The following is a 27,804-nucleotide window of genomic DNA, read 5'->3' as shown; positions in this document are numbered from 1 at the left end:
CGCTGAGGCCGCTCCTCGTCTGTTCCGCAGCCGCGTGGCGATGGAGGGCAGGGGCAGGAGGAAGCCGGCGGCGAGGAGCGGGAAGGCTCCCGCTGGGAAGGCGCCGCAGGGGAGGAGGAAGTTCAAGAGAGACCACGGTAAGGAGGCTGCGTCCCCGGGAGGCGGCTGTGCCTGGTGGCGGCACGCCCGGGCTCTGCGGGAGCGCCTGGCCGCGTGCAGGGGCCGGCCTGGCAGCCCGGGCCGTGGCCTCTGCTTGGGCTTCAGGAGCGCCTTGACCTCCGCTGCCCGTCCCGTTCGCGCAGAGGAGTCGGTGTGTGTGTGCTGCGTGAGCTGCGATGGGTCAATACTGCGTTCAGTCTTGTTTAACCTCTTCGCTAATGATCTGAATGGTGGGGCACCCGCAGCAGGTCTGCAGATGTCACAAATCACGGATGAGTGGCGGATACACCGGAGTGTATCTGGCTGTGCTGCCATCCGGACAGCCTCAACAGGCAGGAGAGACGGGCAAGTATTTCCAGCAGATCAGCACAGGGTAGCCATCCCCTCTACTCTGGACTGGTGAGGCTGTACCTGGAGCACTATGTCCAGTGCTGGGCTCCCCAATACAAGAGGGAGATGAGCCTACTGGATAGAGTCCAGTGGAGGGCCACCAAGGTGATCAAGGGACTTGAGCACGTCTCCTGTTAGACCAGACTGAAAGAGCTGGGGTTGTTCAGCCTGGAGCAGAGAAGACTCAGGGGGATCTTATCAATGCGTATTAAAACCTGAAAGGAGGGTGCAAAGAGGATGGAGCCATGCTCTTTTCAGCATCGCCTAGTGCCAGGACAAGAGGTGATGAACACAATCTGGAACATAGGAAGTTCCGTCAGGAAGCACTTCTTCACTCTGCTGGTGATGGAGCACTGGAAGACGTTGGCCAGGGTGTTTGTGGAGTGTACCTCGGAGGTCTTCAAAAGCAGTCTGATCATTTTAGTGGGCTTTAGATGTTACTGCTTGTATACGGGGGTTGGACCACTTGACCTCCAGAGGTTCCTTCCAACCTAAACCAGTCTGATTCTGTGTTGCATTCAAAACTGATTGTAAGATCAATAAATTGATCTGTCCTGTTAGAATGTTCTGTTAGTTCTAACATAACTAACAAAATAGTTAGAACTGATGTCAAAACAGCTCTGACCTAAAACTGTGAACAGGTGATTGTAGGACTGGTGACTTTAATATCCTTAATTTAGAACAATCCTTTTTATGCCTGGGCTACTATGCTGCAGGCTGGAAAATAATGCAAGGTTTCTTGGGCAAACTGCAAGACCTAAGACTGCAAAAAAAAATCACTGGCTTTGAGAAGCAAGAAAGAATTGTTGCTGTATATATATTTGGTATTACATATTATAAAGTAGTGTGCTGCTTTTTATAATTGTAATTTGTTATTTTGAAGCTTTAGGGTAATGCTTTAACTTTTTTTTTTTTTTTTTTTAGTAGATTCGGGTCCTCCAAAGAAATTTCCTAACAAAGGAGATGAGGAGGGAAAGCCCAAATCCACTTCCAAAAAATCTGTGAAAGGAAATTTAAGACCTGGAAAAGCTACTATCAAACAATTCAAGAATAAACAGCAGTCAGGAAGTCTTGCAAAGAAGAGGAAACTTCAGGATGGGGAAGAGGGAGGTGAGCAAATTTAAGCCTGGATATCAATGGAAACGAGGATTTGATAAACACATTGTTCATCTCAGTCTTTTATCCACATCTTGTTATCACCTTTCCAAATTGATTGCCTCCAAATTTACTTTCTATTTAGCCTTTTCTGTGTAACGATTTATTTCACCTAGTTAAGCCTGAGGCCAAAGTGATGAGAATCAACAGTTAAAGAGTTTTCTTTGGAATCAAAAGTAAAGATATAACAGCAAATTTAAATAACTGATACGCCATCATAAAGCTGTGATTATTTAAATGACAATGTTGTGGCAAGCATGAAAGTGACAGTTTCCATGTAACTCTGAAAAAGAGTTATTCGTAGACTTGCCTTAGAAATGGAATCCGCTCTTATAAAAGTACTGGCTAAAAATTTGGAATGAAAACATTTGTGAAACAAAGTTGATTATCCTTCTTTATATTAGTTTGGACCACAGAAAAATATCTAGTCACGCCTTAAAAAAAAAAAAATGTGTTTTTTTTATACACTTCACGTCTTATTTTGTCTTAAGATAGAGAGGCTAAATAAAGGCGTGTTTAAATAGTTGTTTTTTTTTTTATAACTTCGGTACAGGAGAACTTTTGCTGTCAAACAAAACTACTGGGATGATTGAACATAAGCATCAACAGAAAATGAGAGGTGGAATCTTGCAGGGTGGATTCTGAAGTTCTCTAGAAAAATGTTAGTTGTCTGAAGGACAGCAAAAAGTGCTGGAGTAGTGGCTGTTGCACATTTGCAGAATGGCTTCAGAGATGGAAAGATTGCATGGTGGTGTGTTGCTCTCAAAGCAAAGTATCACTATTACTTTTGGACAAGTGATACAGAAATTCTAAAATACACTTAGTAAAAAGAGAGCATGGTTTTTGAACAGGCAAAGTAATTAGTTGCATGTTGCTGAATACCAAAGAACAGTGCTTCAGGGTCCAAAAACTTAAAGCTCTATCTGTAGTGTTCCATATAGAAGTGATAGCGCTTGCTTCTGGAAAACAAACTAATATACAATCACTTCTTTTGTCAGGATGTGAATAAAACTAAAACACTTCAAGTTTTTTTCTTATTTCATTTTGTGGCTCTTTCTATAAAGTCGCTCTAAATGAACTTGCTGTGTGGCAGGGTATAGCTATTGTATAGCAAAATCTCCTGTTTTAAAAATTTGAATAAAAAGAATAGGCTTGCAAAATTTTTTTATGTTTTTTCCTTTCTCTGAGATTTCAGTTATGTATCTTCAATTTAAGGGTATCCATTTGAGAGATGGAAGTAGTATCCATCCATATGTGGACAGAGGGAAAATCACCTGGGGCTGTACAGCCACAGGGTGCAAGGTGCATCTAGGGTCAGTGTGCAAGCTGTGAAGAGGTTTCTGATGCATTTTTTGACAGAGCTTTGAGGAAAATCATTGTTTGCTTTGTTCTTCCAGTATTCTAGAAGTGGAAATAGCTAGCTTCGCATACTTATTAACTACTTCTGCTCTCATATTAGCTAGCTGAGAAACTGCTGGCAAAACTCCTGACTTGTTAGGAACTGAAGTAACAGAGCTAGCACAGCTCAGTCTGTTAGACAATTCCTTTGCTTCTCTCTTGTTAACTATAGAAAATATGTTTATTTTTGTCTTCAGGGTCAGATTCTAAAAAGCCTAAATGGAATGACTTCAAAAAGAAAAAGAAGGAATTAAAGCAAAGCAGACAGCTCAGTGATAAAAGTAATTATGACATAATTGTGAAATCAAAGCAAATATGGGAAAGTGTTAGAAGGTAATGATTTATTTTTTTCTTTTATTGTCATAAGTTGCAAAGAGATTCTTTCTCCTTTGGTAATTCTCTGAAACTGTATTTCCACGGTGAAACTCTGTGAGTAAATCATAACATTACATGCAGTTCAAGCATGTAATGTTATGATTTACTGATTTACTCACAGGGTAAGTGTTCGAGCAAAGTGTGGTGATTTGTAATGCTAGGAGTGTAGAAATGTCTGGATTGGTGTCACTTTTATTTTAGGATAAAATATTTAAGGAGTTATGTTGTTTTTTAAATTGTGAACCACAGATCATACGCTGATTTGATCTGATCTTGGAGTTAGATCACTGCTTTTTTTTTGTGGGAGTTTATACTATTTCTCTGTGCTAGCGTAATTCTCAGACTGAGGCCCCATGTCAGAAGGAGGAGTTAATTCTACTATGCTCTAATTGTATGTGCTTTTCATTTTTGCTTGTAAGACATTTAAGAATCTAGTATCTAAGTGACATGAGCAACTGTGGTGGTACGTGTAAGTTTATAGTGTTTTTAATTGTTATTCAGAAGAATATTATTTCAAAGTGTGATTATCTGTTTTGGTTTCTAGGCACTGAAACTGCTTAATTATATCTAGTCACAGCTTTAATTAACGTCAGTGTAAATGTGGATTAGCAGGCACTAATTTCATACTGTTTTTTACCATCTTGCTTTTTAATATATAGATAGAACTGAATCATATGTTTCCTTAATTAAGATTGTTTTACTTCTCTACTTGTAGGAAGAAATGCGATAAGGAGAAGCGGGAAGAGCTGATGAATGATTTACAAAAGCTGCTTAAAGGAAAAATTAAAAATGTAAGGAAAAAATCAACACCATGTAACAAACATCATGTAACGTGCTCAAATTCACAAAAGTTCCTTTTAAGAATAGAGAAGTATAAATGCTATAATATAGTACCAACCTTCTTTGCTAGAAGGAATGTTATTTTAGCCACATTTAAAACAAACAAACAAACTAGCAGGGTTGAAAGGCTGCTTCTGCCCCTTTTAATTTGAGAATGGTAGTCCTGGGATGCTTTGCCTATCAGTTGACTATTATAAGAATGGCTGTTTTGCCAAGCAGATTTAGTCAAGTGAAACTATGTTAAATGAAATTTAAAATCAGCCACTCAGGCTTTTGGTTAGTTACAGTTGTTGTTATGCTTCACAAGTAGTGCTTCACAGAAGTCATTGCCCTGATAATTAACTGTACTAAACAGTCTTTCTGTTAATTCTTGAAATGTGCAAATGCGCAATGAGATATTGCTGTATTCTAAAGGGATTCTTGGTATTCCATGCAGAAGTGTAACTGTAGAGTAACACTCAGGAATTGCGAAGAATATGAGTGAAAACAAGATACAATTTCATGGTTTTAATTCAGAGTTAAATACTTGATGCATTTTACAGTTTTTCTTAATTGTCAGCAATTGCAAGTATTCTCTGTATATTGTTTGGTAGTACTTCTAAAGATCTAAAAAAAACGTAAAACTTGATTTGTTGCAACCTGTAATGACAATTATGAGTGGTTATCTGTTACATGTGGCATAGAGCTATATCAGAGACAGAATGCATTAAAATAAATTTTGTACATAATGGCATATGAATGGCTTAAGATAATGAAATGTATCTGTCCTGCAGCTGGCATTTGCACATGATTCAACTCGAGTGATCCAGTGCTTTATTCAGTATGGTAATGATAAGCAAAGACAAGAGACATTTGAAGAATTGAAAGGTATTTTTTCCCATTTTACTTGTATTCTTGTGCTTTGCTGTTAAGGTGCATTAAAACAAGCTGAGTTATTTTCGCTAAAATATTTTTTGCTTTGTGCTGAAATAATACATCATTTCTATTGAGCTCTTGAAAATTACTTAAATAGTGGCATCTTGTTCTGTATTGTTAATGTCAAGAAAAATAAAAGCTAGCTGAATGTGTTTTCCCTTCTTCTAGATAGCCTAGTGGAGTTGAGCAAGTCAAAATATTCCAGAAATATAGTGAAGAAATTTCTTATGTATGGGTGAGTATGAAGTGAGATTGCTTAGCTGTCATGCATTGTTTCATTTTCACTGTGAATACTCTGGAATGTATGATGATTTAAACAAACAAACAAACAAAAGTATTTGGAAGCATGTTTATAACAGTGGTGAGACAGGAGTGTTTGGTATTTTGCCCAGAGAATTTGTGGAGTCTCCTTCGCGGGAGATACTTACAACCCACCTGGTTGCCATCCAGCTCTACATGATTCTGCTCCATGTAGGGGATTGGACTAGATGATCTTCAGAGGTCCCTTCCAGCCTCGGCCATTCTGTGATTCTGTGATTGCTGGTAGTTGTTTTTCTTTTGCAAGTAGTAAAGCTAAAGCTGTACACATAATTGAGGAAAAAGTGCCCAAAAAGCTCAGATACATGCTGAAAGTTGATTTTTGCCTTACATATAATAACTGGCTTATAAAGATGTTCTGTTCTCACTGAAACTTAGTGTTTCAGGAAGTCATTCTTCTGCAGTGTTTATCCACTGTTTCTTTTTGTTTTATCAGAATGCATACTTGATCATCCTTCATAACTTCTGCAGATCCTTGGGTTTTCACACTATTTTTGTAAAAGCTGTAATGTTGATCCAGATGCATGCATGTTATCTTAACGCTTAGATAACGTAAGATATCTTAGATAACATAAGATATCTTAACACTTAGATAAGCTTCCAGAAATAAAACTAATGCTGGATCACCTCTTTAACGTTTTAACTCTTGGTATCAATCTTTCCCTGTGAAACAGGACAAAACCACAAATTGCAGAAATAATAAAGAGTTTTAAAGGTCACGTGAAAAAAATGCTCCGTCATGCTGAAGCTTCTGCTGTAGTGGAGTATGCATATAATGACAAAGCCATTCTGGAGCAGAGAAATATGCTGACAGAAGAACTATATGGGAATACTTTCCAGGTTTACAAGGTGACTACATTACTTTCTAGGCTAAGGTGTTGTGGTATCTAGTATGTTGTGTTATTGATACTCTACCTATCTTACCTGCTACTTCTTCTGATAAATTTCGTTTCTCTGAGCTGTTCAAATGCATTCTAGTTTAGCATAAGTAAATGCTATGGAAGTTGTGCATTTCCATGATGAGTGTTTCAGTTTGAGCTATGTGAAGTCTATTACTTTCATGTACGAGCTTGTTCTGCTCATCAAAGACAGTCTAGTATTCTGTAGTTGGAGTTACCAAAGTGTCTAGCCTGATGTAGTCATCCTTGCTGAGATACGATTTAGGATTAATTCCCTTAGAATGCTGTAACTGGCTTTTGTATCAGAACTGGATTATATCCCATGAGAACTGCGTGCAAGGAAAATGTGCTTGGATCTATGTACTGCATGCTGTTTAAGCCTAATTTTTGTCTTAGTTTCCTTTTCTCACAGAGACTATTGGACTTGAGTCCAAACTCGTGAAACCATTTAGATGCAGATGCCCAACAGACAGCAGAAAGATTTTTAAACGTGGCCTGCTTTGTTTTGACCTCTAGTTCATTTTCCTTGCTGATCTGGTTTACTGTTACTGGAGTTACAAACAATTCTATTTGCTACAAAGCACAAAACTGTTTTACCCAATTATTAACTACAGCAGAATGACTTTTGTACCTTACATAAAAAAAATCTGGAAGAATTTTAGAGGAATTTAACAGCATATTTCTGAATTTGAAAGCTTTTTTTTTTTTCTTTACAGGTTATCTTAAGTTTTATTAAAGCATTTTGCAACACTATAATGCAAAAGGCATATTTTCTGTGTTTAAGGACTGTAATTTTTCTGGGAGTATACAGTCTTTGAAATCAAGCATGCAGTCAGATTCTACCATTCTAGCATTTGTCTTGAGTGCCTCAAATAATCATACCTTATGGTGTAAAACTAAGACTCAAAAATAGGTGGATTTTTATGAAATTATGACATAATCCTTAAAAGACAAAGAATTCTGTGGAGTTTTGAATTGTGATCCCATTTTCCTCTTCCTGTCTCCAAGTTCTCCACTCCCATTCCAGCAGGATATACAAAATATATAGCAAATAGGAAAAAAAGGAAGATGGTTTTCTTCTAATTATCTGTCTAGTTTGATCTGGTGACCAGTGATAGGACTCAAGGAAATAGCTTGAAGCTGTGACATGGGAGGTTCAGGCTGGATGTGAAGAGAAGGTTCTTTATCCAGAGGGTGGTCAGGCAGTGGGACAGGGTCCTCAGGGCAGTGGCCACAGCACTGAGCCTGACAGAGTTCAAGACACACTTTGACAACATTCCCAGACAGATGGTCTGATTTTTTTGGGTGGTCCTTTGGGAGACCAGGAGTTGGACTTAGTGATCTTTGTGGGTCCCTTCCCTCTCAGGATATTCTATGATTCTACCAGAAGTTAGTTCGGTATTCAGAGTGTATAGTCATTTCTACATGCTGTTCTTGGACTGGAATTTCATGGACCTCTGTTAACTTCTTAATTCGTTGATGTATTATTGTGTTGACGACTGACATATATGCATCTTGCTGTCCTGCAAGACTCCCTTAAACACACTGCTGATTCATGTATTTTACTTTGTACCTGACAGTCTCATGAGGAGCTGACTGCAATTGCCAGAAAACAGTTCGGTCCATAGAAGTAGCTTTTGTTTTGTAATGACTAATACAGTTTGTGAGAACTTAAGTATATAGCTTCTGACATATTCAAAGTAGATAACACTTATTTAGAATTTTAGTTCTAAAAGCTGATAGTTTTGCAGAAAGTTCATTTTGTTTGTGATATTGTTCATGAATTGCTGTTTGACAAGGGACTGAAGAATGTTATAATTTTGTATGAACTCTGATACCTACTGGGAATGATTAAACCTCTGAATGGACATTCTTTTCAGACACCAGTTGTTCCAACGCTGGATAAGGTATTAGAAGCTCAGCCTGAAAAGAGAGAAGCTATCTTGGACGAAATGAAGCAGATTCTTACACCAATGGCACAGAAGTAAGGACAAAAACTAACTGAGCTAACTAATGTCAATCTAGCATGTACCTGTTTGTTTCTTTGTTACTTACATTATCTGCTTATGTAGAAGAATAGCAGTAATGCTGCTGTTCTTTTCACCTGTAACATCGCTGCATGGAGCAACAAGTAACAATGGCTTTGTCAAAATTGCCATAACAAATATCTTAAATCATTGTGAGCTCAATTTCTATAAAGTAAAATGTCCTTACTGCTGCCACTGCCTAATAGAACTCTGGACAGTGTGGTATGCCTTCTTAATGTGCTATCGGACAAGAATCTTGAGTGGTCTTAGGCGACAATATCTTACGAAGTTTTGGAATTTTCCTTTTGGTAGAATTTTCTGTGTTATGCAACTGCTAAACGTCTTAAGTGGAGTGACTGTATATTTTCTGCATGCCATACTGACTGACTGGGTATTTTTTAGAAATACGGATGAGGCAGTGTTAGCTTATGTTACAACCATTGCTAATGGGGGACTTTTTCTCATTTTTTCTCTTCCAAAATACAGAGAGGCTGTGATAAAACACTCACTGGTACATAAAGTATTTTTGGACTTTTTCACTTACGCTTTTCCAAAACAAAGATCTGTAAGTATCCTTTGGTTGTTTTTGTTTTCTCTTACCTTTCAATGAAATGTTTTAAATGTTGTTTTAATAGCATTGTAGCTACAAAGAAATACAGTGGAAATGGTAACTTTTCTTATCTGGTCATCCAGATGAATGTCTGGGGAGTGCTATTTTATGGGGACTTAGAGTGATCTTTTATACTAAAGCAATAGTGTTGGTGATGTTTGACTTTAAAATAATTAAAGTGTAATGCAAAGACTTAATGTGATGGAAAACTGATGTTTTCTCTGTGTTAAATGTTCCTTCTCAGTAGCTGGAAAATAAGATAGAAGCTTTGTTTCCAGCTTTAATTGTAGTAGTTCAGCTTTCAAAGTTTATTAACCTCTTCTAGCTGTTTTACAAAATACTTTTGATCAAAGTATAATAAAATTTGTCCTTTCTGTCAGCAGACGAAACAGTCTCCTGCCTATAAGCCAAGCATGTGGCTTGTATTGCTATGTCTGTATTAAACTGCAGTTTTAAGCTTACTCCAGCCACTCTTGCAAAAACTAGGCCTAAATTTATCCAAGTAAAGTGACATCTGTATGAGCTAGTATCCTGCCTGGTGTCACCTGTCTCCAAACCCTGTCCAATGTCCTCATTTGGATTCTGCAACTCAGTGCCATCTGACTCTAGGCCAAGTGGAGCCTTCTGGACTTGCTGTGTGTCTAACCTATTTTCTGCTATACCGAGCTCTTTTTCTGTTAGAGTTAACACAGTCAAAACTAGTGAGGTGGATTATTTGTGGCCTGTTCTACATACAGATCTTATCTAATTCAAGGTTCTTATAATGGTTTCCTATAATAATTCCACTCAAGAAGAGTAAGGGCATGGCTCTTTTCCCTTGCCTGTCTTTTTGTACAGATATGGTAACATTTGAATCTTCTCTGTATGAAAGGATAGATGGATACATTTTTTTTTATTTTTGTGCACATGCAGCCATTTGGAAACCTCTTTTGTAGACCTGTCCCTTCCTGTGCGCATAGCCAGTGATGCCATTAATTCTGTAATTTAGAGACAGTTTTTAGAGAGACAGAAGCAGCTAGGGCTAGAAGGGGAGAAAAATGGAAACTCCATGTCAAGGTATCTATCGGACAATAACAGGAATAGTATTTAGTAACCTAAGTTGTTGTTTTTCTGTTTCGTTTTTTGTTGTTGTTGTTGTTGTTTGTTTTTTGTTTTTTTTTTCCTGCTGTTGTTTTCAGATGGCTTCAGAACCTCTTCCATTTTATATTGTGAGAAAAATCTCAAGTAATTTTCTTCAGACAGGATCTTCTGTGAAGCTATTTTATTCACGATTGCAATGGCAGGCGTCCTTCCAATTAGGAGCGCATTTTAGTAAACAAATCATAACATTTTATTCCCTATTACCCAACACCTGATTGCCTCCCGTTTCCTCATTGCCTGAGTACTACAGGTTCACAAGCTACTCGACGCTCCTCTATACCATATATGTACTTTTTTTTTCTTCAACCCTTTAATTTCTTCTTTTTCCCGCCTTTTTTTTTTTTTTTCCCTTTTTTATGTTTTGAGAACTTGTGATCTTTGTTTTACTGTTCTCATACTGCTGATCCTGTCCTTGTCAAGCTTCTACCTTATTTGGGAACCGTGAGGCCTTTTACTGTCCACTTATCTACTTAGCATTTCTCCTTGTCATGACTACGCAACTACCTTTGAATACAGAAAATGAGTTCTCTACTGCAAAAACACAACTTAGTTTCTCACAATATGAAAACCAACTTTTGGTTCAATCTTGTCATATCTGATTTACATCTTTTGATGTGTAGATGACCTTTTAGTTCATGCTCTCTAGCAGATGCCCTGTATGTGTAAGTAAATTGTATCCCCTCAAAGATTTTTTTCTTGTATTTTTTCTGATAGGACAAGTGACAGACTTTGACATGCTTTGGATTTCACATGATGTACAGTTTTGGAAGAGGAAATATTGTGTCATTTATAGTCTTTGGCATTCTTTTTGAGGCCTGTTCTTGTAGGTCAAGCCACTGAGAGCGATTTTGCAGGAGTGTTGATGCTCTCTGTAGTGTCATGAGCAAAAATTCCTTGTATTTTCTTTCTCCATTTACTTACCACCTTTTCTTCATCAGGAAATGATAGAAGCTATAAGAGAGGCTGTCATATACCTGGCACACACTCATGATGGAGCCCGAGTAGCAATGCACTGTTTATGGCATGGTACTCCCAAGGTACTGTTTGGTTCCTTTCTACTCAGCTCTGCCTGAAAATAGTCTGGTCTGAGAATATGTGACTATGACTGCTCATGTGGGTTGAAGCTCTGTAGATATAGGGTATCAGCTTTTGGAAATACTATAATGTGCCCTATCTCTTTGCATAAATAGAAAAAGAAAACACACATTATTTCAAAAAAAATAAAAATTTATAAAAACAGTTTGATTGTTGAAGACAGTAAAAAAAAAAAAAAAAGGTTGCTAGGGACCGGAGGTTAGTAATGTGTCTAAAGAAGACTGAGTAATGATTGTAATATCTAGAAGAACAAACCTGGGGAAGCTTTCTGCAAAAAATACCATGCTAGCAAAGGTGTTTTGTGACAGGTTAGAGTCCTTACTTTTTTAAAGATTCAGGTCATATTGAATGGGTTTCTTTCCAAGCAAAGAGTGCCAAGTGCATTGCTATTTCTTAAGTAATGGACAGGATATAGGTGAATATTTTTTTTGAAGTTGCCCCTTTTTTATGTTTTCACATGCCCCTTTTTTATGTACTCACATTCCTAGAGTGAACGTGTGGACATCTCACAGAACAGCCCCAAGACTGACTCTTTCACAATTCGGATTTAGCCATTTATCCTGCTGTTTAGATGTTGATTAATATTACAAATGTTGGACATCAGTAACTATTCTGTGCTTTAGGAAGCAAATTGTAGGTTATCTTTCTGAAGGTGTTAATAACAATTCAGTTGTTCAGAATCACTGATTTTGTAGGCTCACTCAAGTTTTTCTTTTTTAATAGGACAGAAAAGTCATTGTGAAAACTATGAAGACATATATTGAAAAAATAGCAACGGTGAGTGATCATTAGTCATTTATTTCATAAATAAAAATTTCTTAAATACCTGATTTAATGCTTAGAGGCTGATTTTAATGTGCTTTGGTAGTAGAAACAACTGTGAGGTCTTAATAAAATGAATCATAGAATCATAGAATATCCTGAGTTGGAAGGGACCCTTAAGGATCTTCAAGTCCAACTCTTGACACCGCACAGGTCTACCCAAAAGTTCAGACCATGTGACTAAGTGCACAGTCCAATCTCTTCTTAAATTCAGACCGGCTCGGTGCAGTGACCACTTCCCTGGGGAGCCTGTTCCAGTGTGCAACCACCCTCTCTGTGAAGAACCCCCTCCTGATGTCAAGCCTAAATTTCCCCTGCCTCAGCTTAACCCCGTTCCCGCGGGTCCTGTCACTGGTGTTAATGGAGAAAAGGTCTCCTGCCTCTTGACACCCCCTTACGAGGAAGTTGTAGACTGTGATGAGGTCTCCCCTCCCCTGTGATGAGGTTTGCAATAGTGATGCTGTACTAGATAGTATGGAATATATTCAACTTGATTATTTGGAGACACTAAGAAACTTCATTGCAGGCACTACATTTGGTATTCTCTAAAATAGCTGAGTTAATTATGAATCTTTTTTCTATGTTTTTTTCTTCAATTAAAGTATAGGAGAGTTAGTTTATAGGAGAGTCTGTTGAAGACAGAAAGAGCAGGTATCTTCAAGCCTATCTTTATGTTTTGTCTTCATACTACCCCTTCATTAATTTATTAGAAATAAAATCTGTATGCAGAAGAACAACAAAAATTAAGATTTTTTTTTTTTTCTTAATTTCTTAATTCAGACCGAGCCTGTCTGAATTTAAGAAGAGATTGGACTGTGCACTTAGGCACATGGTCTGAACTTTTGGGTAGACCTGTGCGGTGTCAAGAGTTGGACTTGATGATCCTTAAGGGTCCCTTCCAACTCAGGGTATTCTATGATTCTAAGATACGCTAGGGATGTCATTGGGAAAGTTGTTTAAGCATATTAGTTTTAGAACGTGCTCAATGCATTTTTAAGTCAGGGGGCTCTAAAATGAATTAGTATTGAATTGACGTACAATGGAATAAGTCTGTATATATTTGTTTTTTTAATGAGAAGTATGATTGGAGACTGCGACACCAACAGAGTAGCAGTTGCAACTAGTTTTCATGTTACAGGGCAAAACTGCAACCGTAAAGATATGCTTTTTAAATGTATTCCCTTTTGGGTGCTGTGTTCTGTTTACTAGTAGTTGGTCATCGGTCTCCAGGCTTTTTTTTGGTGATGCAACCGTATTAGTAAAAACTTATGAACACATATCCCCAGTGTATGTATTTATAAATAATATACGGTACAACTGTACTAATACATTACATACATTATAAAGTATACACAAAAATATAATTTTAGAGGTTAAGAAAATATCTTTAAATAGCATTTGCTTTATTAATGCTCCAAAAGAGTACTTAGTCTCACACCCCAGTGGATAGTCTTGCACACTCCAGTTTAGAGACAACTGGCCAATGTAATGTTTCTCCATGATTTTCTAATACCAATAATAATTTATGTTATATATGGATGTATGCTTGTATAAAAAAACTGAGACTGTGGTTGAGTAACACTTCAGTTTTGGAGTACATTGAAGGTCTGGCCTCGCATTCATGCAGTGTCTCACTGACGTACAAGAGAATTGGGTGGTGCCCCTGCTCCATGGGCTTGTATTTGCTAGATACATACTCTCCAGAAGTACAGCATGTGATACATCTCACTTTTAATTCAGTTTTTAATTCTTCATTCACAGGGTAGTGAGGCACTGGAGCAGGTTGCCCAGAGAAGCTGTGGATGTCCCATCCCTGGTGGTATTCAAGACCAGGTTGGACAAGGCCCTGGGCAACCTGATCTAGTGAATGGCATCCCTGCACACCGCAGGGTGTTTGGAACTAGATGGTCTTTAAGGTTCTTTACAACCCAAGCCATCCTATGATTATGTGTTCCAGCAAGGCAAATCCTGTGATTTCAAACGATTATCATGCAATTGGATGAGGTTAACAGCTTGCATATGATAAAGCAATGTATTAAGTTATAATGCCTCATGAAATCTTTTTTAAGAGGCTTCTATTAAACAAACAAACAAAAAAAAAAACAACAAACTCTTTCTTTCAGAGAGCCTAAATGTGAGGTTTTCTGCGACATTTTGTGACAGTGGATAGAATTTGCTTGTAGACTTATGTTGTGCCATGTTTGAGACAAACTGTCATAAATGTTGGTTCTAAATGAGTTACTGTGTTTGTAGAACTCTGCTACATGTTCTTGAAGCTTTCTCATGTCTCATCTTTGCAGGGTGAATTTTCTCATTTGGTCTTGCTGGCAGCATTTGATTGCATCGATGACACTAAACTTGTGAAACAGTTAATTATATCTGTAAGTAGTTTTTCCTGAAGTACTGTACTAATTAGTGTCTTTGTATTTGTCATTGCACTGAAGGATCAAAGTAGGAATCCATCCACTTGTTACGAATCATTTAATTCCTTTCCAACTTGTATATTTCCTTGTATTTGTGTCATTTTTTTTGTCATAGATGACTCAGCACTTTAATTTATTGAACTTGAATTTAAGCTTGATTCACTGCTTGCTGAAAATTGCCCTTTTTGTGTATGTTCATTCTAGCTAGTGAATGACTTCAATCTCTTTAATGGAAAATGTCTTTGTCATAAACGTTTGAGCTCTGCTAGTATGGCGAGGATTGAAGTGATGTAAAACTTTAGAATGAGGAAGTTTCCTTATACATTTTATGGGCAAACATAAAAAGTCAATGATATCCATGGCTAGAATGTCATTGTAATGTAAGCTTTTTTGTTGCAAAAAAGGTTATTTAACATATACTCATTTCCAAGTAGTGTCTTGGAAAGTAAGATTTCAAGATGAGCTGTTGCTATCTTAGAGGAACGTGGCAACATGTCTGACTATACTGTTGTGAGGCACTGCAACCTGTTGTGCAGAGGAGCTATGGCTGCCACATCCCTGGAAGTGTTCAAGGCCAGGTTGGATGGGCCTTTGAGCAGCCTGGTCTAGTGGAAGATGCCCCTGCCCATGGCAGGGGGATTGGAAGCACATGCTCTTTTATGTCCCTTCGAACCCAGAGTATTCTATTATTTTATGATAATATAACATCAGTTTGAACAAGAACAATTAGTTGGAGACTTTTGTCTGGATGCTGAATATGTAGACTCACATTAACTGTCAGAATTTGATACTTGGCATAAGGTGTTGATAATTAAATGAAAATTGGCCTTCTGGATAAAATCCATGTAATATTTTTATCAGACCTTCAAAATGGAAATAGGTAGGTGTCTGAAACACAAAGAGTGCTGTAGCTGTTTTGCAGCACCTGCATGAGGTTGCATGATGAACAGTAATGGTAGTATGATGTAGTCTGCATCTGCTTCCTTTTGGATTGCCCCATTTCCCCAGTTTTTTTCAAAAAAACACTTTAATGGTAGTAAGGTATTTCTACTTAGACCATATTTACATGCAAAAGTTACTGCTTTTAAGTTGTTTTAACTGTAAATGACCATCAAGTTGTCTTTTCACACTGAGAAAAAAGACATTATAGCACACAATTTTGATGCAGGTAAAATAATTAATGTTGATATATATAGGTTGCAGTGTGCTTATGGTCATACTTGTGATCATTAATGATACGCATAGGATCACAGACGTTGGGAGGCAGTGGCAAGGAGGTGTAGATAACAAGGTGAATGCTCTGTATGTGGAGAAGGAGTATGAGAAACCAGTCATGAGGAGGCTTGCTTTGCTTTTATTTTTGTTTGATTCCCCCTATACAACATTCCAGATTTCTGTATCCTAACACAGATATTCATCATGAAGTCTGTTCCTCTCCTGTGTGTGTAGAAAGATTGAAAGTGTTCCAGCGTGGAGATGGTTTGTGTTCCTTACGTATATTAACTGTGATCACAGCTGGCTTTGTTTCCAGAGTCTATTCAACAATGTAATGCCTTTGGGCAAGTTCCAAAAAAATAAGCCCTGAAAGATCAGGGCATCTTTGTACAAGATCACTGATGCCTTACTGTGCTATGTTGCAAGCACTCAGCATGCTGGGCACTTATTAGTTAAGATACTGCGTTTGACTTTAGCTCCCAAAGTGCCATTTAATTACAGAATCATCTGTGGTTTTCTGCCGTCTGAGACCTCCTTATGTTATCCTGGGTAATGGAGTGTTTACTGTTTGGTGCAAATGGAGTGTTTACTGCATCAATCTGGACAGAGGAATACAGGAGAATAAGAAGGGGTGGCCTTTGCATATACAGAATTAGCCTGTCTGGGTTTATATGAGGCCAAAAATATGAAAAAGGTGTCAAGGAAAAGGAAAAATGTATCAAGTCAGATCAAAACCAGCTCTTCAGATGGGGAAAGAAAACTAGTAACTTGACGATGAGGTAGAAGCATCAAGAAATCAGGTCTTGAAGCACACTCTATGGAACAATCAAAAACTTAATTTTCTTAAAGTTAGATTTCTGAAATACTTTATACATGTTAATAATTCTGTCCATAATAAAAGCTTAATTGAAGGAAAGAAAATAATGAAGATCTGGGGAAGAGAAAAAGCAGTGTTTGCCAAGTATTTCTCTTTTGTTGCTGTTGTTGTATTATAAAACAGATTGCTTATGTGGATTGGCAGAATGGTAGGGAATTCCCATGTAAGAGAAAGTTGTAAGCTCTTAAAAGCCTCAGAGGAAAGTCTATCCTTATCTCTCAGCTATGCAGAGTCTTAATCCTAGACCAGAGAATAAGTATGTTGTCTTAAACCTTCAAATATGATTGGAATTGTAAAATACGTATTTGGCACGTGTTAGAATTCAGGCGGATTTCAGAGGGAAGGCTGTAAGAATTCTGAGTAAGCAGTGCTAGTGTTACATGCTATCGATGTAACAATATCCGTTGCCATTTAGAGTTTCTCCTGATACTTTCTCACAGTTCTGGTGAGGAAGTTCTGTAATTTTTCAGAATCACAGAATCAGATGGGGAAATAGAATTTTGAAGGACTTAACAGAAAATAAAGGCATTTCTTTTTATGCTAGATGGCTGTGCCATGGGTTGATTTCAAAGTCCAGGATTATTTTTCCTTTGTTTTTAAAAATTGTGACATTGGTAGATAGACTTTAAGAGGGAATTGATAGTTGCAATAGTCATGAATATCTGGATGGTATTCAGGGTTCTTCAGTGTTACTTGCATAAAAAGAAAATTATTACTCTATGAAAGGGCATTTGTCAAGATGCTGACAAAAATGTGAGTACAAACCTATGGGCTAAGGTAGGTGCTTCTGTCCAAATATAATAATGTACTTGTATTAGCAAGAAAATTCCAGTATATACTAAAGCATTTCTTCCTTAGCCCTGTCATTGCATGAGGGTGTGAGGTACATACTCTGTAGCCCACAAAAGAATTATTCCTAGCCAACCGCTGGTCTCTGGAGAAAACCCGGTGTTTTCTTCTAATGCTTAAATAAACTGCAAATAATACTGGTAGTGCTTGTGGCAGAAGTCAGCTTTATTCAGTTATTGAAACTTTTTTGATGTTCTGTGATCAATTTAAGATGGAGTTTTCCTTCCTAAGCACTGTCAACAGTGTGTATGTACTTATGTACAGCCATTTCAAAGTCAGCATGGTTTCAGTGATTGATTGTAGGTGCTGTGGTAGATGATGCTTTGTATGTTTGATCTGTTGAGGTTATGACTTCTACTCAGATTATGTCTGACCATCTGACATACCAGAATATGCAGTGTTCGTGCTGATACAAGCAAGTAAAAAGAACAAATCTTGTTCTTTCAAAGTATTTTTCTTATTAAGACATGTTTATCAGATGCATCAAACCTTAATATTTTTTTAAGTTTCTCTCATTTCTGCAAACTTGCATTTTGATTAGGGTTTTTTTGGATTTAATTTTAGTAGCATGTGTGAATCCTATTCACAGTATTTAGTTTTCCTAAGCTTTGTGTTTGAAAGACAATCAATAATTACCAGTAACTCAAAACTTACTTATATCTGTTGCTGTTTGTTTGCTTTTACAGGAAATAAATGCTTCCTTGCCCAGTATTATTAACAACAAACATGGAAAAAAGGTTTTGTTGTACTTGCTAAGTCCTAGAGACCCTGCACATTTTGTTCCAGAAATCATCACACTTCTGCAACAGGGTGATGGAAATGCCTATAGGTAACTGAGATGGCAAGTTTAAGTTTTTTCCTAGAGTCCAGAAGAGTTCATCCAACTTCTGCATGATAAATTTTCTTTATAATATATCTAAGTAATATAAACGCTTTTGTATAATGTGCAAATACTATTAGATACGTTAATCTGAAGTCCTAACTCCTATACATTTGGTTTGAAGCTTGTGTGTGATGATTGGTGATTATCAGTGTTTTGGTGATCAGCAGTTTTCCCCTTCTGTAAAGGGCAAAAAATACTATGTGTTCTTTGTTTAAATTCCTATATCAAATGCAGAATAAAAGTAAAATATTAATATGCATTTTGAGTTGCATAAAAGTATATCTTAAAATCTAGCAATAGAAATGTAAAATGTTTGTTTGAATTCAGTCCCCAATATTGATAATGACATTGAAGCTTATCAGCTTTTGAAGAAGCAGCAACTTTGTTTAAGCATCTCTCTCAGTAGTTGAGGTAACAGAATGAATAGGCAATATATGGAGGTCAAGTAACCGTTGTTAACAAAATACTCTATGAAGTTTACTGACAGCTTTAAATGCTGTATACTTCCTCATTCTGTGTTCTTAAAATGTGTGCAATATTTAATTGTATGAGAAACAGAGGGAAGAATAATGGTTTTGACTTTTCGGTAATATATAGCTGTCTCAAATAGTACATGTATGTGTATTCTGAATTTCTTTTGACTTGATGTGCATGAGGAGCAAGTCTTCTAAAGTAATTTGCTGTCTCTTTTGTCAGCAAGAAGAATACAGAACTCCGCCGTCGTGAACTCCTGGAAGCCATTTCCCCACCTTTGCTAGAATATTTGCAAGAACATTGCCAAGAAGTAGTGATGGACAAAGCTACCTTTGTCTTGGTTGCTGACATTTTAAGAACAGCTGTTGGTGAAATCCAGCCCACATTAGATGCAATTGCTAATTTAGCAGCAGAAGAGCTGGTTCCAGGTGGCCATGATGGGCAGGTAATGTAACAGAGGATAAGATGCTGATACCTTGCAGTGCATTTGTTTCATTACTAGCACAAAGTCTGTTCATTTTTCTCTTTTGCGTAAGAGATCAATGATCTTCCATGATAGACTCATACACTAGAAGTGGTCTTCGTTCTGTTTCCTGACATGTTTCTTTAATAGCTTATTGTGTCTGGAGTAACGAAGGCTTGAGCCAACATTCCATCTGAATTTGAGAGCAAGGTACTTCATAGTCTTGAGTCTTCCAGAATTAATTTAAACATTTGGTTGAAAGGTAGCTAACAGTCATGTTACGCAGGCTCTCTTTTAATATTATCACTATGAAATCAAGTAGTTAGTAACTTTTTATAGTTCACTGAACTGTTTGCACTGCAAATGTTAGGGTCCCTTAGCTTTCAGGTATGTACATGTATATATCCATGAAAGGGAAGATCTTAGATAACAGTGTCTCTGTAGTATGGCCTTCTCTTCAAAATGTGCATGAGAGGCCTTTTCTGATTTTGTTGAGTCAGGCAGGTAAGTCTCTGTAGACTAGAAAATAGAAAGTGCTGTGTAGACTGTATGTGAGATAGATGCTCTCAAGATTATTAAAGTTTTGCTGAATTGTCTTGGTCTCCCCCAGTTTTGCAGTGCCCCTTCCACTGCAGTGCCTATAGAACGCAATATATATAGTTCACATAAGAGTTAGCAAGTCAGTTTACTGATGGAGGAAAAATACTGAAAGTATTGTCTGTCCCTAACAAACGAACTAGATTTCTTGCGTCTCTGCCATGCCATGAAACATGTGCCTCTACCCTTCTTTTTTCTTTTTTTTTTTTTAGATTGGCATTTGGTAGAATTTTCTATGAACTATTGTCTTCTGTACTTTTCTGCAAGTCATACTATAGTAAATTTTGGAATCAATGAAAACATGAAAAGTCCGGATATTCATGTAGAGGCAACAAGACCTTGAGATTCTGCTAAGTAAGCATGAAGTCTTAGGAGTGATAGATGAAACATTAGTGGATGTGGAGCAACAGATACAATTTATATTACTAAAAGTCAGATGCTACAGGGCAGAAAGTAAAATAAATAAGCTGGTCATTTTAAATAAGTGTTCAGATGTTTGCATCAGACTTGCTGATATTTGCAAAGGTAATGACTAAATGGATGAGTGTGGTTTGGTGGCTTCCCACAAAGGGAAAAGTATATAAAGCATGCAAAAATAACTACAGAACTACATTTTGTATTGTTATCACTGAATAATTTGTATTTTTCCCCCCTTAAAGCTTCACATTGCAGAACATCCAGCAGGTCATTTAGTATTGAAATGGCTAATAGAGCAAGATGAAAAAATGCGAGAGAGTGGAAAAGAAGGTATGTTTGAAATTCAACTTTAGTTGATCAAATTTTGACTTTGGAGTAATTAGTTAGCTGACCTAAAATAAGTTTGCTACATTTATTTCTTTAAACCTACTGATATTTGGAAAATATAATATACTCTCTAAGATCATTGCTATTATCTTTTTTTTTTTTTTTTTTTTTTGCTGTTGTGAGTTGTTGCATGAACAGAATGCAAAAGATCGTGTTGTTTTTTTTTTTTATACAAAGCAAGTACTAGTCTGTTTTTGTTCTCTGGGTTTACAGTGTATTTGGGACTCTGTTCGTTTCTGCGCTTAAAATGTCTTTCTTTGCCCAAATTCTCAGCAATTTAAAGGATAATTATAGAAAATGTAAAGCTTTTCTGACAGGAAGACTTGTTTCATTACTGCTTGTAAGCCAAGCTGTAATCCATACTGTGTTCATTAGTGGTGCTGAGTTACTGCCTTAAAACTGTTGCTACAATAATTCAGGCACAAAAATAGGACATCTTTGCTATTTTATATCCCAGAAGGCAGAGATTGGGCACAGATGTTCTCATCTTAATTTAGCTTTTTTGAACTCATTTTATTACATAACTGCAAAATCTTGTTCTGTGAATCACCATATCCTAATAGAGATTACTTTTTTCATATGAAAACCTTGAAAAATGGAAATGGGTGGGAGGCATACTATAACGTGAACTTCTGTTGTGTGTAGGGGGCTTTTTCATTGTGTTAAACCCTTTTTTTCTTAGTGTCCAGCCATCTACTGTTTCATTTTAAAAATAAGAGGTTGCTGGCCTTTATTAAATGTTCCTCGAGGGAGGCTGTTTTGTTACTACTTTTCCCAAGTGCATGATTGGAAATGTTCAAAGAGGAAGTTTTATCTGACTGTCTTTCAGAGATTAGACTAATTGAGATTATAATAGTGGTTTTTTTTGTTGTTGTTGTTTTGTTGTTTGTTTTTTTATTCTGCTAGCAATAAACAATTCCTTTTTTAAACACAAGTGTTTCCCTTTGGTTTCCTTGATTTTGTCTGAAGAATGTGCCATTCAGAATTGTTGGTTGTTTTTTAATGCTAATGCAATAAACTCACAAATCATTATCACATAGGGAACAGCTGAATAAAAACTGACCTGTTCTTTGGTTGGAATTCTAATCTAAAGTGACAGTGAAAAATAGCTTCAGTGTTTATTGGGAGCTTGAAGATGGGGGTTCTTTTGGTTACTTCCTGATAAATTTGCTAAGCTTACAAGTTATAAGATCTGGTTCCCCGAAGTTTGTATAATCATAGAATGATTTGGATTGGAAGGGACTTTAAAGTTTCAACCCCCCTACCATGGGCTGGGACACCTACTAGATGAGTTAGCTTAAAGCTCCATCCAGCCTGGCCTTGAACATTTCCAGGGATGAGATAACCGTTTCAGTTCGTCAAATTCAACTATGGGCTTACGGTCAGCTTTGTTTCTTTCTTTTACATACATATTTAGTGTAATGCAAATCAACTTATGCTTTCAAAGCTACTGAAGAAGTAGAGCCCTGTAGTATCAGTACAACTGAAAGAAATAAGAGTCAGGTTGGTTTTCATGTGTCACTAAAGGATTTGATCTGAAGATACCAGAGGGTATGTTGTTTTGTCGTGTCAATTTGCACCTTGTACAAATTCTGTTTCTTTGCTTGTAGCGTCAAATGCTTGAAAACAGCATTTTTCAGGACAGGTATCTGCATTAGTAAGTTGCATGTAATTATCTCTTGTGTTGATGTCATTCTTACCAAGTTCTTCCATTGGAGTAATTGCCTTTTTTGAGATGTGGATAGTCTTTGAAACCATTTAAAAGAGAAGCAGCGGATATACTTCTTTATAATAGTAAACTGTCACATTGTGTTGTTACTGTCTAATTTTAAGCAATGCTTGGAACTACAATCTGCAGAGGTATCACTGCATTGGATAGCCAATTATTTCAAGAGAGCATAAATTTGTGAATACTCGATGGATAAAATCTATTTGATTAAATTGCAGCCACGGATAATTTTTAGTATGTTTCTTTGTATAAAGTTACTGTCTTAATTTTTTCTCCCCCTGCTCCTTTCCCATGTTTTACAGGTTGCTTCGGAAGAACTTTGCTGGAACGTGTTGGTATTGAGAATTTGAAGACCTGGGCAAAAGTAAATCGAGGTGCCATTGTTCTTTGTTGGTATGTAAGGCTCATGACTATTTCTGATTAGGCCCCAGTATTAATTTCTTGAACAGCTAAGAGAACATTAGTTACAATTTCTACCAGCATAATTCCATTTTTTGCTCATGGAATACTGTCATCCATGCCACTGATAAGTTTTGATTGGAATAAAGTACTGGAAAAATTAAAACTGAATTTCTACAGGTTGTCCCTTGAGCTCAGGCTTTTGCAGTTGTAGGAAGTAGTTCAATGTTGGAAGAAATCTTAAGATTAAAAAAAAATAATCATGTTTTTTGATCTTAAAATACATGTTTTTTGATCTTGTACCTACCAATGCATGCTTTCCCAATGCAAAAGACTTAAAGGGGGACTCCACGTATTAAAATAATAAACCCTGAAATACCTGTGGTTGGGGTCAGTATGCACAAATACAGTTTTTATTCCTGTAACTTGCTACTTTGTCTTGATGCATTAATTATGGAGCCTGAGCATGTTTCATACTGAAGTAGGAAAGTGTTTGAAATAGACCGTGAAAAGGATTATGATGAGCTGATTGGTTTACAACTTGAAAGTCATGAATGATACAACTAGTACGATCAAAAAGAGTGCACAGGAATCAGACCACTAACATTACAATTTTGTTTTTATCAAATGCGAACAGTTGTATTAACCATTGCTATTTTCACATTGTAACTAAATGTCAGTGTCAGGTCATAGAAACCCAAGGTTTTGTCTTAAGACTTAAGTGTGTGGTCTGTGTTGTGGAACTTCTGGGTCAGCATCACACTGCTGGCTCCTCGTAAAGACTTTCACTGAGCCAAAATCAGCAAACAATTCAGACAACATACTTCTGAAAAATGAAACATCTCCCTTTTTCCACCTCCCTTCTCCTCCTAAAGTTACTTTGGGTTCCTTGATGATTGCTTTCCATCTCTGCTTCTTATTAGCTTAGAGTGAGGCTACTTTGTTCATTCTCTTTTGCAAGATGAATCAAAAGATGTTTAACAGAAGGTCTATTTCTGAAATTGCAGTTTAATTCTAACTTGTTTAGTCATTGCCACTCCGATCACTACTGAGAAGAACTGGTAGTAGAAGAGTAGTGGTAATCTTGATACAAGACAACATCATAGTAGTCATAGGTATGGTGGTTAAGGTTGTTCAGTTAACAAAAGTAGAATGCTTTTTCTTTTTCTTTTTTTTTTTTTGTATCTTGCAACTACAATAAATGCATCTAATGTTTATAATCTAATCCTATGCACAGATGTTCAGTAGAGATCTCTTATAAAGGTTTGTACACTGACAGTGTGTTCATGCTTGGACTTCTTTCCCTAACTTAAGACTGAGGAGATTCATTTAACATGTGCTGTTGCTGCTTTATGTGCTAAGCTATTCTGATTGTCCAAATAATGTTTTGAAGTAAATTAATGGATATTTTTTTTCCATGCATGACACTTTAACAGCTGTTCAGCTGTCGGTATGACAACAGTTTTTCAATAGGTTTTGAAGACTTTTGGAAAAAACAGGAAACTAATAATTACATATTAGTAGAAGTGAACACAGGAGTGATATTATTTTATGGAAGTGACATAGGAAGGAGAAATTATTTTTTTCCTTTCTGATATTATACATGGAACTACAGGGTGGGGATTTGACAAGGGTACTTTGTTACCAAGTAGGTGTGCTTATCTCCTGGACTGTCAGTTTGAACACTTATCACCGAAATTGAACCTCATCTATCTGGATGGAGATATAAAAGTAGTGGGGAGTTGTGGTTTATTTGTTGTATTTGTGTGTTGGGGGGTAGTATTCCTTTTTGCTTCTAAGTAAATCTGAATCGGTTGAGGTTCTCTTAATGACTCTCTAGGCAGGATGCCCTTTTGTTTAGGCGGCTGAGAACATGTAAATCTAACCAGCTGTATTTGTTCCATACCATGTGACACCTGTTTAGCACAGTAACACATGTAATTAGTCCTTTTCTTGTTCAACTGCTTGCACTGAAATATAGAGAGGTTACCTAAATTATACAGCAGTGATAAATTTAACTTATGTATGTATAATGACTGCAATTTGTTTCAATAGAATCACTTGAGTTTTTTAAAAACTTCTCATCTAAAAAAAAAACAGGTTATTCTCCTATCATAAGAGAGCTCAGATCCCTCTTACAGAGGTAACTTGCAGATACTGACAGTTCTCCTTGAAGCTATGATTAATTTCTATTGTGTTGTTGGCTTTTGGAAGCCATCTGTTACTTACATGCAGATCTGAAACTCAGAATTACTCATTCAGTCCATTTGAAGCTTTCGACTTTTGAGTCGTTTAAGCTCATTCACCAGTTATGTGCAGCTCATTGACTGCACTCAACTGATTAGTTACCTGGTATCCTCTGAACACTATCCTTTCAATGTCCTAATAGCTTTTGGTTTTATAAAAGAATCTGGGACCCGGTTCTGACTTAGCACAAACATGCAGTATTGGAAGAGTCCTTAGGTTATGAGCGAGCCCTCTGCAGACAAGCAGTCAAGCTTAGTATAAATAAAATGTTTTAAGTACTTGAATTTTATGGATGCTATTCTAGTTATATCTCTACATCTGACCATTCCTCAGTGTACTGATTTTGTCAATGGTATGTTACATCAGGATAGATACACCAACTTTATTCATCTCCACATGCAATTTTTGTAACTTGTAGAAGTTACATTTTATATCCACAAAATACGTAGATATCTGCTTACCAGATTTTAGAAGAACTTTCAGAAAAATAAAAAATACTATCATAATCTTTTGGCTGCATTATTAGACATGTAGATGTTCCATGTTAAAAATGTGGTGTCTTGAAATAGCTGTGGATTCCAGCAATTTGAAAACAGCTTTACATGTTTTCATACAGCACTGGGAGATGAAATTCCCTTCTAAAATATCAAAGTGTAGTCCAGAATGGCTTGCTGCCACTTCTGTATGCTTTTTGTACCAGGTGGCAAACCAGGTGAGTCTCCCTATGTTAATTGCCAGTGTATTCAGCACATCTTTTGTCATTACTTTTGACTTTCTTGCTCTTAATGGGTGTACATGACCTATAGAAGAGCTGAAAAAGTACGACGCTGGCCTGTGTTGAATTCAATTTTAAGGAAGGCCTCTAGATTAAATACTGCTACAGCTATAAGTAGCAAATAAGTACTTCCGGTAAGTGTCACTGGAAGTTGTTAGTCATAGAGTTAAATATAGGAATAAAGTGGCTGAAAATAGTAGTGTTGTTCAATGGGCATCACATGCTTTCCTGCCTATTGCATTGTCATCCTGCACAGTATACAGAGTCATAAGAAGGTAAAATTTAAATCTCTCCTTGAACTATAATAATTTCTTTTTTGTTTTTACTCAGTTCAGCTTGCCATATCTAATGCATAGAATCATAGAATCACAGAATTTCTTCTTTATATCTAATCTAAATCTACCCTATTTTGGTTTAAATTCATTACCTCTTGTCCTGTCTCTGCAGTCCTTGATAAAATGTCCCTCTCCAGCTTTCTTGTAGGCCCCCTTTATGTATTGGAGGACTGCTAAAGGCTTGTTTAAAGAGTATGCTAGAAACAAGCTTTTAAGATAGCTGCAAATTTGTGATCCAGGTGGAAGAATCCTAGGGTTTGTAAAGACCAGCAGTGTCACACGCCCCTCTTGGTATCGGTACATGTGTTATAGTTTGCTTCCAATCTTAGTTTATTTGGATGCCACTGTGACTTTTAATTCTGCTGCACATACTGGCTGCAGAAAACATTAAACTTTTTAGGCAGTGTTCACTCACCATTTAGAATTGGCAAAATAGATGTGCCATTACCTCTACTTTGCATTGTAATACAAGCATGTTTCACTACTGCCTCAAAGAAGGGGAGAAGTCACTGCACACGTGGGTGTGCAAGAAAGAAGCTTTTACTTTTCTAGTAAGCTTACTGTGAATTTCCTTGTTTCTGGGGAGCAAGTTATCTAAGAAAGGCAGCTTGTTTTCCAAAAAGACAACAACTAAAAAACAACCAAGACTGTTAAGTTTCTGTAGCCCCATGATAAAGGAAGCACAGAATTAAAATATTAAAAGTACTTGATGTGTATTAGGCATATGTCACGGCATCCAGTTTTAGAACCCCCATTACAAGAAAGATATCGACAGCTGGACTGAGTTCAGTAGTGACTGGCTAGTATAGTCATGGCTGGAGGACTTGCCCTGTAAGGTGAGGCTGGGGAGTGGGGCCAGGTCAGCTGGGAGAAGGGGTTGGCTTTTGGGGTACCCAGCAGCAGCCCTGGCACTGGCAGGATGGGATGGAGGAGATGCAGCCAGGCTTTGCACAGTGATGCCTGGTGGGAGGGCAAGAGGCATGGCACAGGCTGAGACACAAAAGGCTTAGGCTAGAGAGGGGAAGCCTTTTCCCACCAGGACAGCCTGGCTGGCTGTAAAGCTGTGGACCATGCAGGCTGGGAGACTTTACACCCCAGATGAAGCCGTGAGCAGCCCAATCTGACTTCATGCTTGAACCTGCTTTGAGCAGGAGATTCAGCTTGGGCTCTGCAGCTCCTCTGGGTCTTATTTATCCTGTGTTGGTTGTGTTCTTATGTGGTATTTCCTGCTTTCAGAAAATTTTACATCTTTGTGTAATAGAAGATAATAGTCTGCCTTGAACTGTCTTGTTTTGAAATAGTTAACTGTTTCATAATACGGACAGCTTTTCATTATGACCTGTATTCTGACCTTTCATGCCCCTTTTTTTCCCTCCTTTTGTAGCCTTCTCCGGAGCACTGATCAAGAAGTGGCAAATGCAGTCAAAAAAGGACTGAAAAAGCTTGTCCCACAGTTGAAGCTGAACAAAAATGTGAAAGGAATAGAAGCATTACTGGAGAAATTGACTTCCTAGTGTAACTGATCTTTTTAGCTTCAAATACAACTATGCAATGAACTCCCAGTTGGTAAGATTCTGCTCCATGTCTAAAA

General features: G+C 37.2%; 1 protein-coding gene across 2 annotated transcripts; it reads left to right on the top strand.

The window, feature by feature from the left end:
• Positions 1-27,804, top strand: PUM3 (pumilio RNA binding family member 3). 2 transcript variants are annotated; one of them, XM_032206420.1, is made up of 17 exons: positions 1-137; positions 1,477-1,659; positions 3,300-3,435; positions 4,193-4,268; positions 5,091-5,184; positions 5,401-5,467; positions 6,225-6,399; positions 8,330-8,433; positions 8,963-9,041; positions 11,165-11,263; positions 12,045-12,098; positions 14,444-14,524; positions 18,194-18,336; positions 19,087-19,309; positions 20,584-20,671; positions 22,760-22,850; positions 27,598-27,804. In XM_032206420.1, the coding sequence occupies exons 1-17, from the start codon at positions 41-43 to the stop codon at positions 27,725-27,727; spliced, it is 1,920 nt and encodes a 639-aa protein (XP_032062311.1). In that variant the 5' UTR covers positions 1-40; the 3' UTR covers positions 27,728-27,804. The 2 variants fall into 2 exon arrangements, with proteins under 2 accessions (XP_032062311.1, XP_032062310.1); XM_032206419.1 differs by having other exon boundaries at positions 1,474-1,659.

This window comes from Aythya fuligula, chromosome Z, assembly GCF_009819795.1.
Source record: "Aythya fuligula isolate bAytFul2 chromosome Z, bAytFul2.pri, whole genome shotgun sequence".
Lineage (NCBI taxonomy): Eukaryota > Metazoa > Chordata > Aves > Anseriformes > Anatidae > Aythya > Aythya fuligula.
Note: the sequence above shows the minus strand (reverse complement) of the source record. Positions and strands in the feature narration are given on the sequence as shown.

Excerpts from the sequence above, each read along its gene's own strand:
- PUM3 (XM_032206419.1), top strand. The coding sequence starts at position 41 with ATGGAGGGCAGGGGCAGGAGGAAGCCGGCGGCGAGGAGCGGGAAGGCT. Across the intron at positions 3,436-4,192 it reads ATATGGGAAAGTGTTAGAAG|GAAGAAATGCGATAAGGAGA; the intron begins GTAATGATTTAT and ends CTCTACTTGTAG. Across the intron at positions 9,042-11,164 it reads CTTTTCCAAAACAAAGATCT|GAAATGATAGAAGCTATAAG; the intron begins GTAAGTATCCTT and ends TTTCTTCATCAG.